Here is a 14,557-nt window from a genome sequence, read left to right as displayed (position 1 = left end):
TCTACATCGCACCAGCAAATTCCTATTCTACATCGTGTTATCCTCAAAACAACTAACATGATCTCCAATAATCCTCCTGACTTCCAGACATCACCTTCTACGGGGATTAATCTTTGTACACTTCCCCAAATCTCGACAAGTCCCTGTCGTGTGGACGCACGAATCGAAAGGAATGAGCAGTTCACGCGTGCCTCAGAAGAAATATATCGGTGAGCAATATCCTTTGATTGCGAGAAGATACGGATATTAACGCTCCTTGCTCAGGGAGATTGTCTCGTTAAAATATGCCTGACTGGCTTACCGGAACGCGTATATATACGCCTACCCTAGGCTAGCAAATAGCTTTGGTCCACGCGTTACGCTTCTTTCTCTACCTTATCGAACAAAATGAACATCCACGCTTCCTCATAGCGGACGTCGTGATACCGTCCTTGCCGCATCCTTCCGCCCCCAGGATACCACTAGTGGGCAAATTGCGGTGATGGGCGCTGGTTTTGGCTGTACTGCGGGCCTGTTCGTTTTGGCCGCCATCTTGTATATCATCGTGCTCTGTGCACGAAAGAAGTGCGCATCAGGCTTCTCATCTTGCTATACTATCATTATGAAAATGAGACTGACACTGTTTGCTCCGATTCATAGGTGGGCATCCCCTTTTGTCGGGCCCTATCTGCCCAAGGATCTCGATGAGTTCGAGACCGCAATGGAAATCGTCCGACAAGGTATGATACTCAGTACCAGCTTTTGTCATGAGTATATACTAAAGTATAGGTATTCTCCAGGACTAGCCAGGCCCATCTTCCCCCCCAAAAGCTCTTATAAAATGGCTTAGGACCAAGTTCAGGTTACCCTAGGTAATGATCAAATCCATGCTCGTAGGATCAATAGCTGATAACTGTTTAAGGCCCTGAACCAGTGGCTGCCGCCGCTGGTGGTGCTAGTGAGAGGCTTGTGCCTTTGAGCTCTCTTCATATATCTTGTCGTGCTTTCCACACTTTCGTTTCAAGGGGTTTTCTCTGCAAATACACTCTAATCATGATGACTCCACCCCTCAATCGAACGCCGGACTTCGTCTACCCCTCAGCGGGCGCTTCCTCCCCCAGAATACCACTAAAGGCATCCACAACGTTCTGGGGGAGGTAGGCTTTGGTGGTGCCAGTGGCCTGTGCCTTTGGGCACTCTTTATACACCTCGTCGTGCTTTGCGCACGTAAAAAGTGCCAACTTTCAGGCATTGGCTAAAGGCCAGTCGCCCTGGGTAATGACCAAATCCATGCTCATAAGATCAATAGCTGATACTTGTTTAGGCCCGAACACCAGTGGCTGGCACCAGCACTGGGGCTGGGACTGGGGATGCTGGTGCTGGTGCTGCCTCCGGTGTTGCTGCTGGTGCCGCTGGCGCCGCTACTACAACTACTAATGCTACTGCTGCTACTACTACTGGTCGTACTGTTTCTGGGTCCTGATAGAGGGCAGAGCTTCTTCTCTTTTTTTTTTTTTTTTTTTTTTTTCTCTTTAACAGAACTCTTGTACAAAGAGTCGCCCATAAGGCTTCGTTTGCGTTTTTTTGATTTAGAGAAGGGAAACGAACATAGCAGGCAGAGTTCGCTCTATGCAGTCACACGGGTCCTCAGTCAATACCCAGAAACATAGTAACAACAACAACAACAAAAACAACCACCCGAGGGCTGGGCCATGCTCTACGCACCTGCTCTCTGTAGAGCGAGTATAGAAACGTTGTTGCCTCAGGCAACTAAGCATTGTACTTCAGTCAACACAAGTTAATGTCTTGTCATTGCTAATGAACACAATCTAATCCGGTATCTTCATCATCAATCTAACCAAACAATGCAAATATGACTATGTGCATCTAATAAAAAACAAACATGTACAACTCTTCATGCAGACATCAAATCATATCTACAGCATAAACGCAGCCACACCCACTGCCGCAGCAAGCACGGAGTAATCCAACATGCTCTTCATCGCACCGCTGGTAGCAATCAGCACACTAGGTTCATAAGCACCCGGGGTAGTGCTATTCGTGGTTCCGTTCCAGCAGTAATCGTTGAAGCAGGTAGTGCAGATATCCGGGAGGGAGGTATTCGTCCGGTAGGTGGATCTCTGCAAGATAGCGCACGCCACGCAAGAGGGGAAGTTATCGTCCACAGTACCGTTACCGCGGGTGACCACGTTCCAGCCGTTGGTGATGACGGAGTCGCGCTCCTCGTCGCTGTAGGTGAGCTTGAAGGTGGAGAAGTTGGAGTCGTAGGTGTAAGGGCTGTTGGGCAGGTAGATGACTAGGGGCGCAGTGCCGGAGATGTTCTTGGGATCGCAGCCGAAGAAGGTCGGGCGGGAGTTGAGACCCAAGTTGACGAAGGTGTTCTGGTCCGGGACGGCGGGGAAGGAGGTGCCGTTGGCGATGGTGGATTCGAGACTGCGCTCGTAGGTGGCCACCAGGGAGGTGCCGTTGGGCCAGTAGTAGTCTGTGTCGGCGGAAGAGTCGATGGCGAAGATGACGTCCACGGCACGCACAGGCTGAATCAGCGGGTGCAGAGGGATGTTCTCATTGTCTTCACCGCCGTCGACGACGTCGAGGTCCTTGGCGGTGGCGTAGTCTTCGCTGCTATCGCGGTAGCCCGAGAAGGGGTTCGGGGAGTACACGGCGATGTCGTCGTTGCGCTCACCGAGGTCCTCGAGGATGTCGGTGAAGGCCTCCTTCAAGATGGTGGGGATGCTGGTGCTGTTGATCTGGAGGAGGAATTGGTTGAACAGGGTGGAGGAAGAACCCATGATGAACCCGGCGTTGTCGAAGCCGCGCACGCAGGTGCCGTTGTCGGGGATAGTGCCGTTCTTGAAGGGAGAACCAAGGTACTGCAGAGGGGCGAAGGCGTAGACGCTGGGGTCGAAGGAGCCGAATTCCCAGGGGTTCACTTCGTAGACGGTGGCATTGGTCTCGACGATGATTTCACCGGGGTTGCGGCCATCGGCCACGACAATGGGCATGGGGTACTGGCCGTTCTTGAAGTCGTCCATGAGGGCAATGGAGGACCAGGTGTAGTCGGGACCGCCCTTGTCGTCGGAAGCGTTCACCAGCTGGTAGGACAGCGCACGGCCCCAGTAGTCAGTGAAGGAGGTGTTGAAACCGGCGTCGGCCTTGCCGTCGACTTCCTCGGTGATGTCCTTCCAGTATTCCACCGTGCTGACGATCTGGATGTGGTCGAAGTTGGGTCCCTCGAGCAGGGACTTGTCGAAGCGCCAGACCTTCTCGCTGGCCTGCAATTCGCCAATGGAGGAGAAGTTGTTGACGAACATGGATCCGACCAGCCAGCTACCTCCACTCAGACCAGAGACATAGGTTGCCGCTTGCAGCAGACCACCCAGCTGACCGGAGTTGGTGGCATTGTCAGAGCGGCTGTCGAACGCCTTCAGCGCACCGGCACCGTTGGTGAGAGCACGGTATCCACCACCCGAGGCCGCAATTGCGATGTTGGGGATGTTGGAGATGTTGCTGGAGTGTTGGTTGATGTAGGAGGTAGTGTCGAAGCCGGTGAGGTTCAGACGGCTCAGGAGGTTCTTCATCGGGGTGAGAGTCGCATTGCGACGGACCTTAAGCCACTCGGTCTCGTTGGTAGAAATGCCGGATGCATCGCGAATGCTCGGACGAGTCGAGGGACAGGTGACATTGGAGGGAGTATATCCGTCGGGGGCATTGGGGAGGGCGCGGACAATCAAATCGGCAGCGACGGAAGCAACCTCAGCCTCGGCCCTTTCGACAGGCAGGGAAGCAGCATTAGCGAGGCCAGCAGCCGCTGCAGCGAAGAGAGGCAGCTTCATGATCGACAGGGATGACGATCTCGAGGGAAGGGACTGGGAGGGGAGAGTGGAGGAGGGACGGCACGAGAAGGGAAAAAAAGTTGCGAAGAGATTCAGCGCACAGAATGCCTTATAATAATATGATCCTGAGTGAACAGCCACATCTTGCGGATCGTCCGGAAGGCTTTGGGCAGCCTTGGCGAATCCACCTTGTGAACCAGAGTTTCTGTGAATACAGCGAATTCCGTACAGTCAGCGGCTCTGACCCGGAGTTCGGCAGGAATGTTAGGGCCAATCCCTCGGTCTGGGGAACCCTTGATAGGCCCGAGGGAAAGGGAACAGCCCCATCCAGGAGGTTTGCTGTCCCTGGAACCACTTCATCCTATGATCCTACCTAGGCAGCAAAATTGCCCCTGCGCCACTGGATCCTGCCAAAGGAGTCGGGTTCCGTGGGGGCCGACCAGGCTGAATCGCATTTTTGGGCAGTGAAATCTTGGTTTGCTTTGATCGCAGGGGGATGAGAATTCCTCCCAGAAATGGGGTGATATGGCACCGACTAGTACTGATTATCTAGCAGCTGGTAGGCTGAGTGATACAAACCCGCATGGTTTGCAATGCCGCCATAATCTCCGAGGAAATTTTCCTCGTCTGGTTCCGGTGTGCGACGTGACAGACCATCCGACAGGGAACCGACCTGTCAGACACAAAAAGGAAAGCAAACAAACAAGCAGCACAAAACAGGGCAAATGCAGGGGATACGAATACGAGATGGGGCTGGGTGGGTGCACGTGATCTGACATCAGACATAAACATAATTAGATGACATATAACGTTATAAGCAGGGAAATGCTGACATCACCACGATGTCATTCACGTGAGAGTCAGTCATCTGACCTCATTCTGCAGAGTTATGCACATCCATCACATACCTGATGATTAACCACTTCACAAGATCTACATATGCAGATGGACTCCCGTCCATGACATCACCAATTCCCCCCCGGAGAGTCAATAACTAAGCACTGATCGAAATATAAAACAAATGTAACATCCATCCCTTGCAGCAACATTCCTGAATCATACACTCAGACGTTCATCACATTTCTCTCACTTTACACACGAAACAATTGAACACCAATAACATATAATCACCATGGACAAACTCTCCGGTCTCGCCTCGAAGCTCAGTGGTGGCAACAAGTCTGGTGGTGACGCGCAGGCCTCGGGCTCGAGCGGAAACCAGGGCCAGGAGGATTACCTTGATAAGGGTGAGTATTTTTTCGCGCGCGCCTATAATAATATGTTGTTGGTTTGGGCTGTCGCGGCTGGAATGGAATGCTTATATCATCTCTCTTGTAGGTCTCGACTCGGTCGAACAGAAGTTCGGTGGTGGCAAGATCGATCCTCAGAAGATGCGCTCCACGAATGAGAAAATCACGGATACGGCGAGGAATCAGTTTGAGAGTGCTACTGGGTAGGTTTGGATTCTCATGACTGTGGTATAGTTCGCGATGAAGTAAGCTAATATGCGATATTATAGAAAGAAAGTCCCCGAGAAGTTTTCCAATTAGTTTCACTACAAGAGACGGTGGAGGATATGAGAATATTTATACTATAATGAATTAATTAAATCTTGGAATTGCACAGCGTGAAATGTTATAGACTATACATCGAGATCCCTATTGTTTCGTTGAAGTAGGCTAGGCACCTCTTCTCGAGGATGTCATCGGGAGTGACAGTTTTTGATGAATCAAGCATCAGCGAAGGTTCCTTCTTGTTCTCAACCAAATTATTGGTGAGGCCTTTTCAAGGCTGAAGTCCAGTTTATGATGAGGATCGCACAGGACAGTATTCTACCTTGTTCATGTTAGATAGTAATGAAAGTAGCTGTTGTGATAATCTGTTAATGGAAGTCTCGTCTCAAATGCGATAAGGATTGTCGGAGTCTAAAGAAGTACGAAGCGATGGGGAGAGAACCACCGTTTTCTCCACGAAAAAGTTGCCAACTAGATACATGACGGAGATAAATTGAGAGTTGAATCGATGGACAGTCTTTTGACTAGTTGGGAAAAATTTTGTAAGTGTACTTAGCTGAGTTTCTAACATCTCAACCCTGGCGCGTGGTGGAAACTATAGGAGGAAGTCACCCCACGCTGAACCAGCATACGGACAAGATGCTCCAAAATGTGTAGGATCACCGTTATCTGCAATCTGTTTTGCCTCAGGCCAATTCGGATATCCAGTCATACCGATCCTTCATGACCATTTTTATTCCATGTGCCTCTTCATATTTCCCGCACCGTGGGAATAACCCTTCAAATTCCCATCAATCTGCAGATTGTACACTACGATACGGCGATTGCAGACGGAGGTGGCTCCGAAAGTCGACCGCCTGTGTTTTTCCCCCGAGTCATACTGTCATTTCCGAGGCAGTACCCCCATCTACGTCCTGATAAGGGCTTCCCACCAGAGAGATGAGAAGAAGGAAACCCACCTCTGCGAGGGTTTGTTCCAGCCGGTAGCGGGCCTTGAACATTCTCAGCTGTGAGTTGAACTGTCTTCCCGGCTACATCTTGTATCCCTGTCGCAAAATATCCAACTGAAATCGGCACCGATGCCTGTCGTGCGAAAGCATAGTTCGCTATGACCGACCTTGGCCCCCAGATATCTAGTTAGTACACCAGGTAGATATCTTGAAGAAGACTCCACACACACACACACACACAACTATGTCGTTTCCTCAAGGACTGAAAGGAATAAAGACAATCATGGGACTTCAATTCTCGGAGTGGCGGTATTGGCCATCGATGGCCTCTGTGTTTATCTTCTGCATTCGCGATGGCGCTTTTAGTATACGTGTTAGTGTCTCTACCGTTAGCAGTATATATAAAGTGGTGAGATACTGAGGGGGCAGTGGGCGCCAGGAAGCTTTTCGCTCCAGAAGACGAACGCAGGGAGTCCATTGAAGTCTGATCGTCATAGCAAGTCGAGAACGATGTGGGATGTAAAATCGTACACCACTATGTAAGTTCTTTTTACGGCCCGATAACAAAGGGTTCAACCAGCGTAGGAAGGCGACAGGAGGTGGGCTCCTTCCACAAAATCTATGTCAGGCCTACTGTTCAAAGACCAAGACTCTCAGTTCAGCAGTACCTCCATTTGCACAAAAGCGTTATGGAAAATGTTTCTTCCCAATACGATTCAACCTGGATCTTTAATTGTGGGCTTCTCTTTACTTACAGATGTTGAACCACGTCGTTGCTACAACGAAGAAGTTACTAAGTCCACGATACCAAGATTGAATAATTCAGAAAGTTTTTGATTTGGTTCCAATAATGAACAAAGGTTTAGCAGTAGTGAAGTAGTCAGGCAGCTTGTTAGGTTGACTGAGGCTGTGAGCTAATGTGCCTGGGATTCCTCATTACTCGAATCCAAAGACATAGTCATTTATCCAACACCTCAAATAGTCCCTGGAGAAGTTGCGGTAGCCGCATAGAAAGACATCCACGATCATCGGGTCATTCTCATATCTCTCAACTTCCACAGGATACCCCCTTGCGTCTTCGCAGCATAAGCACATTGAAGTGCAATGGCTCTTATGGAGCGGATGCTTATCAATTCTCGGCTTCTCGCAGCATCCGCATTCCCGTCCACAGCACCCCCCGGAGCGTGCGCATTCCTGGCGCAGAAAGTTGGAGAGATACCAATCCTTCTGTTCTGCATGTGCGTACAGCATCCGCCCCAGAGGCCCGTCGGGAAGTGTATTTATATAGCGATAGGTCTCTCGTTCCAGGTTGCAATTTGTTTCTCTGAGAGAGTGGAGTTCCTTTTTGTAGGTTTGCATCTCATCTACAGAAGTAGACGGGACTTTCGTTGATGGGTTCGCGTTGATTTCCTCGTACAACACGTCATGCTTGGCTCGCAGGTAGACTTCGCGCTGTATTGAGAAGCGTAGCTTGAAGTACATTTGGATACATTTTTCAACGGGCTGCCAGAGATCCCTATATGAGAGAAGAGAAATTCCACATCTTGGAAGCTGTGCTAGACGGAATACCTGAGCTCCATCATGGTCACCTTCCTGCTGGGACTTACGTTCCGCATGTCGGGTGTATGGCCTAAGAAAGTATCTGACCACCGCTGAAAGTGACATGTTGGCTCGTTTGGGAGTGAAACTTGAAAGAATAAAGGTGAGAAGCGAAGGCAGGCTTTTATAAGGTCACATGATGACATGTATTCTCATCATGACATGAAGATTGCGGCAGAAACGGAACATAATGAGGTATTGATGAGTCGAACCGAATAGAGTTCTGTACCTACGCTGAGCATAGGGAGCTAACCAGCGCGAAAAGTGTTGAGACATTCACTGCAGCCAGGCAGCTGTCAGCTGATCCTTCGCCTCTCCGACCACCACCTCTTCATTCAACCAACCAACCCACCACCACCACCCAATATCTTCAAATCTAGATAAATCAAATCCATATATCTTTGACCCTTCGTCTTGACAAAAAGTGCTGATGGAAAGGAGTGCAAATGCAATAATAATGCCGAGGCAATCGGCGCATACAAATTCTGGGGTTTCGTGTTGGTCAGAATTTCGGCAATACGATAGACACTTATATGGCAGTAGCATGGACAGCTTGCGCTGCCCCTTCCCAAAATGTTGCGTGCAGCAAGCAGAATGTGATGCGATTTACAAATCCATCGTGGTGGCAAACTCCCCCAAGTACAAGGATACCTCTTCTTTCTCGTTTCTAATCGCCATTGCTGCCCCGGTCCTCTTCTCTGGCTCCTCTTCCTTGTCCTGTAGCCACGATGTCGTCCTCTGCGAATATTACTGATACTCCCGATACCAATGAGACCGCTGGAATCCCCGGCATGATTTTTGCTGGCATGCAAGAAATTCTTGACAAGTTCCATCTTCCATTCAATCTCAATAACACGTCACGAAAATGTCGCCCCCCCCTGCCTCGATCCCCCGACTTTACCCTCTTTTCGTCCGGGCGCCGTCCCCGCCCAGAATACCACCAATGGCCAACTTGTGGTAATGGGCGCCGGTTTTGGCTGTACTGGGGGCCTCTTCGTTTTAGCTGCAATTTTATATTGCATTGTACTTTGTGTACAGAAAAGGTATCTATCAGGCTTCTTATTCTGAAACATTATCATTATGAGAATGAGACTGACACTGTTTACTCTAATTTATAGACTTTTGACAACCTGCCTCAGGGGTTATGTGGGCCAGAATATTGATGAATTTGAACAAGCCTTGGAGCTTGTCTGGCGGGGTATGATACTCAGTACCAGCTTTTGTCATGAGTATATATTAAGTATAGGGATTTTCCAGGCCATCGGGCAGCCTCCCCCCTCCCCCGCCCAGCAACTTTCTGCGAGTGGTTTAACGCCAAGATCCGCTTCTGGGTAATGATTAAATCCAGGCTCATAGGAACTATGGCTGATACCTTATTTAGGTCCCTAAGCCGTTGGCTGCCGCTGGTGGTGGTGGTGGTGGTGCTGCTGCTGCTGGTACTGAGGCTGGTGGTAGTGACAGCAGCGAGGAATGAGTAAGACCGGGGACTGTTTCTCTCTCTTTACTTTCAAATCTCTGCGCATCATAGTTCCCCTCGGGGGTTTTCTCGCACGGCATAGCGCAATATGCAGGGTTACACTGGATAAAAGGTCGAGGGAAAGAGGGATGTCGATTCATTCAGATAATGACGCACTGACGACGATAATAATGTCGACGATAGTACGCTTGTATATATTTGGCGAAGGAAGATGGTGTCTCCTCCGAATACATTGGTGAAGTACATGACTAGAGCAACTATCTTCCTCTGAGAGCCTCTCTCGGATATACAATGAAGTAAGCTAGAATCAGCGACTCAAGATACTTAGATGACCTCGTAAACGAGTCGAAGTAATAATAGTAAAGTTAGGCTCTGTCATACTTTCCAGTCCCTGGCCTGTAAGACTTGTAGCATGAAAACTATTCACGTTCATATAGAATGTATCGAATCCAGTATACGAATATCCGTAGCGACTAATATACAAGAGTAGATAGTACTAAAATGTAAGAACTTCAGAGAGTGGAGAGGGAGTACACTTTCATCCTAGGTAGGACTACCCCCGTCTAGTGTTATGTGATGATTTAGCACGTGTCATACCTCCTAAGGTATACCAGGCCATGACAACCTCGATGCTGTCTCCCAGACTACTCGCAGTTTCATCGTATGTTCAAGGTAATAGATACTAGGGGTTTGGCTATACAGTATCGTTGGCAGTGCGACCGGGGAGCACACTAGCCAGGCTGCCTACACATCTTCCGCTTACTTATATGAGCGGGATACTATAGCTTCATGCAATGGGATCGAGCTCCTCAACCTTTCGAGGCCACGGAGGGACAGGGCCATGGAAGGATTTCATTGTATGTAGTATGCGCATACATTGTCAGGTAAACGTTTTGTGAGGAAAATGAGGAGAGGAGAAGTCACGTAGGCAGTAAAAATGACAATGCCTCTGGTGAGAGCTTCGCTACAGTGAACGTTAACCCATGATATACCCGGGTTGATGATCGTATGATGGATAATGAATGGTATTATGGAAATATATTATGCAGCTATAGTGCTAGTAATAACAAGGGTTAATCACATTCGCTGAAACGATGACAATAAACTCTGGATCCCCCCCGAAGTCCTCTGCGGCATTACATATCTTGTATGCACCCGACACAACTGCAACATCGTCTGCACCTCCTGGGGCACGGCCGCTCCGTTCTCACGACATCCCTCCACGACCCGCTCGTAGTAGCCCTGCGCCTCAACATGCTTCTGCGCCTCCATGTGCAACTTCCCCAACATAGCCAGCGTACTCTGCACTTCCGGACAGCCCTTCCCCATTCGATTCTCCGCCCATGTCAAGTATCTGCTCAACCATGGCGTGGCCAACTGCGTATTCGACTGGCCGGGCCTGCCATACAACCCAGCCACGCTGCGTCCCTGCGACGCATACATCACACCGATCAGTGCCACGATGCTCATCGTCTCGGGATGATCCGCGCCCAGCTCCTCCTCAGCATTCGCTAGCGCACGTCGGAACGTCTCCGACGCCGCCGTTATCTCGTCCGGATTGAGCATCTGACTCCCACCCTGTAGCCTCAAGGCCCGAATAGCGAGGGGATGGCGCGGACCAAGCAGGTCCGTCAGCTCGCGTGCAATCTGCGTAGCCCCTTGCGCCAGCTGATCTACCTCTCCACTGAACCGCATGACCATCAGCGCTCTCGTATCATGCGACCGCATTGAGAGCATATGGTCGGCCGTATCAAGAATGGAAGCATACACGCGTATATGGTTAGGTCCCAGTAACTCCCGCAACTGTTCAGTAACCCTCTCCGATGTCTGAACAGCTTCTTGTCGTCGCTCAACAGCGCCATATGCGATCGCCAATCTCCGTCGCGTGTCGAGAGTGTCCAGATCATCTTCTCCGATGGTCATTTGCTGACGGGCCAGGACATTCGCGCATACCGACTCGCCTTCCTGGCCTTTCCCTTGATGGCAGAGGATCTCACCCATGAGACTCTCAGCCTTCATGGCGAGCGGGTGACGCTTATCGAAGACGCGTTGGCTGTTGGATGAGACCCAACCGGCCCATTCAGCGGCTTTGGACAGGTATCCGGACTCGAGGTCAATAGAGGCGAGATGGTACCCAATCTCGAGCGTGCTGTGATGGTCTGGTCCGATGGTGCGCATGTGTTCGTTGAAGATGTCATATTCGACCTTTCGGGCTTCATCCCAGCGATAGTTGTTCTTCAACTCGGCAGCCTTGATCGAGCGAGGATCGTTGTCGACGGGGGTGAAGAGAGTGCCGATGACGCGTTTGGTGGTGGGTTGGGGCGTGGGCGCGGCGGGATATGGGATGCTGCTGTTTCCTGGCAGGCGCGGAGGGAGAGGGGGGGCTGGATGAGGTGATACGGAAGGTTGGGGGATGTATCCTTGCTCTGTTATGAGAACTTGATCGGCGATTTGCTTGATGTTGCCTTTGATCATTTTGTACATCGGGCCTCGACTGCCCACTTTGCACATCTGCGAGTGGTCGGCGTCCAACTTCAGTCGGGTTTCGCGCTGCCCGGGGAGTCCGAGGACAGCTGATTCCTCGTCGACTACCAACTGTATGCTGTCAGGGTAAGATATAAAGAGCGAAGCTGGAATCCGCTTACATGGCTAACAGAAGCCGGTCCAGCACCGCCCAAGAAGACTTCTTTCCCCTCCACAAAGCTGATCACGCGATAATCCTCCAGCTGGTGCGAGAACCGACTCGTCATCTGTCGCGTGAACAGCGAGTTGTGCTCCAGACAGTCCAGCAGATCATTACTGGCGTGTCCTTTAGCGACGAACCGCGCCACCTTTGCTGCGATCTTGCCGAGCTCGACACCTTTGGTACCTCGGTGGGGACAGCCAAAGAAGACCAGACCAGATGTGTTGTTGCGGATCGAGTTGTACTTGGGGTCTTCATGCGCGTTCAGCAGGGCCTAGCTGATCAGCTCTAACTCTTTGATCCACCAGTAGTGGTGATCACCCTACCTGCTTGATGACCAGTCCGCCCAAACTATGACCGATGAATATAATCTTTGTCGGTCGCACATTCTATTCCTCGTCAGATACCATTTTTCTCCCCGATATTTGGACAGAATAACGTACTAATTGAGGGCTCCGCTCCAAGTCCAACAAATTTAGCAATGTATTGGCATGGTCTTTGACGCTAGCAGTCGACATGCTCTGGGGATTCGTGATGGTAGAATTATACCCATAGACGAAGATGCGTGCCTGGGGAATATCCTGAGGTAGATAGTCCCGCGGCCAGAAAATGCCGTTCTCGTGCGTCCATGTTTCGAAGGGGTGGTTATCTTTACCTCGAGGGTTTAAGCCGTGCACGAAGACGAAACTGTGAGCCTAAGCAGGTTGCCCTTTGCTTGTTTCAGGTGCTGGACTTACTCGATCTTGGGCTGCTCCGCAGAGTAGACCTCTTCAAGGAATGGAAACTCATGTCGGGAGGCAGCCTCCATCGCTTGACTCGGAATGCTCTTTCGTCTATCGAATGCTGCTGTTATCTGGTGTAAACTATGTGGTTAGGGTGAAGAAGAGGTGAGGGTCAACACTTCCCGCCGACGAGCGGGCGCACTTCATTTGATGAATGATTTCCAGTCTAGAGCCTCGAATCTACAGCCAATCGGCTATTATTACCCCAGACATATCTGGATACGATGCCAGGAACGTGAGGTGTGCAGCCTGTTCCTGAAAGTAGTGCAACCACGCGAAGCGAGGCGCCGGTCATGCCGAGGACGAGGTCAGTCATGCCTGTCGTGCCCTTCGATAGGGTAGGAATACGAGATGCTCATGCAGCTTAGTCTTGGCTCAAGCACAGCCCGTCGCTCGGTCATTCAGGGTCGTTGTCTATCATGTCAATAGGAAGGGTCGTGTATGTACATATGGTTCCATCAAACGCCAGCTGACTGCGATGCTTGAAAGTCCACACCAAGCCTGATCTGCCTTATGCACACTACCAAGCACCGACGATACCTGCAATAGGAATGTCGACGCCGGTGGTGTACGAGCTGCTATCGCTGAGCAGATACACGTAAGCACCTCCCAACTCGCGAGGGTCGGCCAGCCGAGGCATTCCCCCGTAGTATTCCATCTTTGTATCCCAGTCGGGGGCAGTCTCCACGTAGTAGGTCATGGCGGTGCGAACAAAACCCGGGGAAATGCTGTTCACGCGGATGCCGTGTTTGCTCCATTCCATCGCCAAGGTGTGACACATGTTGCGCACTATAGAAATTTTCAGTTAGCCTAGTGTAGAAAGGTTGAATGAGAGTAATATTACTTACCTGCGGCTTTAGTAGCGCCATAAGGTGCAGATGGGGCAGCCTAGGATTACTTAGCATTGAACTCATCCCCCCAGTGGGTCAAGAATACATACGCGATTCGGACGATAAGAAGTCATACTAGCAGTCATAACGATAGACCCCTTAATCCCCAGCTCTATAAACTTCCGAGCGACAATCTGCGCGCAGAAATACGCGCCGAAAACCTGCTGCCCGTAAGCACCATGCACGACGCGACCAAACAAAGTAGAGCAGTCCACTCACATTAAGGTTAAACATGCGCTCCAATTCCGGGCGCTCAAATTTCAGCGCCGGCTGATGCTTGGTCATTCCCGCATTAGCCACCAGCCCATCAATCCGTCCGGTTTCCTCCACGATCTGATTCACGGCCTTCTCGATGCTCTCCTCGGAGGTCACGTCGGTCTGGATATATCGGAAATTCGGGTAGCGGGTCTGAAGGGCAATGGTCTCTTCTCCGGGCTCCATGAGATCCATTGAGTAGACGAATTTGGCGGCATTGGCTAGACACACTTCGGCAATGCCGAGGCCGATGCCGCGGTTGGCACCCGTGATGGCAATAACCTTTTGCGCGAGGGTGATCTGCCAGCTGAAGGTCGAGTCGGGCATGGTGTTCACGAAGGGTGTGGAGGTGCCATTCTTGGCTTCTGCGGCGGAGGCAGTATCTCTAGAAGTTGGGGACATTGTGATGAGGAGGTAAGTGATTCAGAATATTGGTTTGGGAGGAGTATTTGGAAGCGATGTCTGGCGGAATCTGGGGTGTTTCTGCCCTTTAAGCATCCCCCGCGATCGCAAGTGTTCGGCTCGAGGTCAATGGCATCGCGATCGGACTTTACGTCACGTTCCCTAACGAATG

General features: G+C 50.7%; 7 protein-coding genes across 7 annotated transcripts; 3 read left to right on the top strand and 4 right to left on the bottom strand.

Annotated features, from left to right (window-relative positions):
- Positions 1–481: 481 nt before the first annotated feature.
- On the top strand, positions 482–1,462 carry BO83DRAFT_428913 (uncharacterized protein; the record flags this gene model as incomplete). The annotated part of the gene is made up of 5 exons (XM_025535425.1): positions 482–564; positions 640–719; positions 902–1,136; positions 1,215–1,254; positions 1,304–1,462. 5 exons carry the CDS (start codon positions 482–484, stop codon positions 1,460–1,462), a joined length of 597 nt encoding a protein of 198 aa, XP_025386174.1.
- Positions 1,463–1,756: 294 nt separating this feature from the next.
- On the bottom strand, positions 1,757–4,096 carry BO83DRAFT_74939 (lysophospholipase family protein). Its single transcript, XM_025537574.1, has one exon. The coding sequence runs from the start codon at positions 3,831–3,833 to the stop codon at positions 1,917–1,919; it is 1,917 nt and encodes a 638-aa protein (XP_025386173.1). The 5' UTR covers positions 3,834–4,096; the 3' UTR covers positions 1,757–1,916.
- A 498-nt stretch (positions 4,097–4,594) lies between these two features.
- On the top strand, positions 4,595–5,383 carry BO83DRAFT_364707 (uncharacterized protein; the record flags this gene model as incomplete). Its single annotated transcript, XM_025529634.1, has 3 exons — positions 4,595–5,080; positions 5,172–5,286; positions 5,353–5,383. The coding sequence occupies exons 1-3, from the start codon at positions 4,966–4,968 to the stop codon at positions 5,381–5,383; spliced, it is 261 nt and encodes an 86-aa protein (XP_025386172.1). The 5' UTR covers positions 4,595–4,965.
- A 1,758-nt stretch (positions 5,384–7,141) lies between these two features.
- Positions 7,142–8,102, bottom strand: BO83DRAFT_380017 (uncharacterized protein). Its single transcript, XM_025531646.1, has one exon. The coding sequence runs from the start codon at positions 7,960–7,962 to the stop codon at positions 7,234–7,236; it is 729 nt and encodes a 242-aa protein (XP_025386171.1). The 5' UTR covers positions 7,963–8,102; the 3' UTR covers positions 7,142–7,233.
- Positions 8,103–8,624: 522 nt separating this feature from the next.
- BO83DRAFT_418702 (uncharacterized protein) lies at positions 8,625–9,527 on the top strand (the record flags this gene model as incomplete). Its single annotated transcript, XM_025534835.1, has 4 exons — positions 8,625–8,752; positions 9,015–9,094; positions 9,154–9,227; positions 9,278–9,527. The coding sequence occupies 4 exons, from the start codon at positions 8,625–8,627 to the stop codon at positions 9,368–9,370; spliced, it is 375 nt and encodes a 124-aa protein (XP_025386170.1). The 3' UTR covers positions 9,371–9,527.
- An 886-nt stretch (positions 9,528–10,413) lies between these two features.
- Positions 10,414–12,940, bottom strand: BO83DRAFT_341760 (LipA and NB-ARC domain protein). Its single transcript, XM_025528634.1, has 5 exons — positions 12,794–12,940; positions 12,500–12,743; positions 12,383–12,445; positions 12,019–12,330; positions 10,414–11,968 (listed from the first exon to the last, which is right to left on the bottom strand). The coding sequence occupies exons 1-5, from the start codon at positions 12,862–12,864 to the stop codon at positions 10,451–10,453; spliced, it is 2,208 nt and encodes a 735-aa protein (XP_025386169.1). The 5' UTR covers positions 12,865–12,940; the 3' UTR covers positions 10,414–10,450.
- A 301-nt stretch (positions 12,941–13,241) lies between these two features.
- BO83DRAFT_409628 (short chain alcohol dehydrogenase) lies at positions 13,242–14,470 on the bottom strand. The gene is made up of 4 exons (XM_025534152.1): positions 13,948–14,470; positions 13,779–13,889; positions 13,687–13,726; positions 13,242–13,627 (listed from the first exon to the last, which is right to left on the bottom strand). The coding sequence occupies exons 1-4, from the start codon at positions 14,383–14,385 to the stop codon at positions 13,359–13,361; spliced, it is 858 nt and encodes a 285-aa protein (XP_025386168.1). The 5' UTR covers positions 14,386–14,470; the 3' UTR covers positions 13,242–13,358.
- Between the last annotated feature and the right edge of the window lie 87 nt (positions 14,471–14,557).

Source organism: Aspergillus eucalypticola (assembly GCF_003184535.1).
Source record: "Aspergillus eucalypticola CBS 122712 chromosome Unknown BO83scaffold_19, whole genome shotgun sequence".
NCBI classification, from domain to species: domain Eukaryota; kingdom Fungi; phylum Ascomycota; class Eurotiomycetes; order Eurotiales; family Aspergillaceae; genus Aspergillus; species Aspergillus eucalypticola.
This window is presented reverse-complemented; position numbering and strand designations above follow the sequence as displayed.

Bases quoted from the DNA above. Each gene is read 5' to 3' on its own strand.
- BO83DRAFT_74939 (XM_025537574.1), bottom strand. From the start codon at position 3,833: ATGAAGCTGCCTCTCTTCGCTGCAGCGGCTGCTGGCCTCGCTAATGCT.
- BO83DRAFT_380017 (XM_025531646.1), bottom strand. From the start codon at position 7,962: ATGTCACTTTCAGCGGTGGTCAGATACTTTCTTAGGCCATACACCCGA.
- BO83DRAFT_341760 (XM_025528634.1), bottom strand. From the start codon at position 12,864: ATGGAGGCTGCCTCCCGACATGAGTTTCCATTCCTTGAAGAGGTCTAC. The intron at 12,331-12,382 runs GTAGGGTGATCA...CTGATCAGCTAG, and splicing joins GCGGACTGGTCATCAAGCAG to GCCCTGCTGAACGCGCATGA. The intron at 11,969-12,018 runs GTAAGCGGATTC...GACAGCATACAG, and splicing joins GACCGGCTTCTGTTAGCCAT to TTGGTAGTCGACGAGGAATC.
- BO83DRAFT_409628 (XM_025534152.1), bottom strand. From the start codon at position 14,385: ATGTCCCCAACTTCTAGAGATACTGCCTCCGCCGCAGAAGCCAAGAAT. The intron at 13,890-13,947 runs GTGAGTGGACTG...TACGGGCAGCAG, and splicing joins AGCGCATGTTTAACCTTAAT to GTTTTCGGCGCGTATTTCTG. The intron at 13,628-13,686 runs GTAAGTAATATT...AAATTTCTATAG, and splicing joins TGGCGCTACTAAAGCCGCAG to TGCGCAACATGTGTCACACC.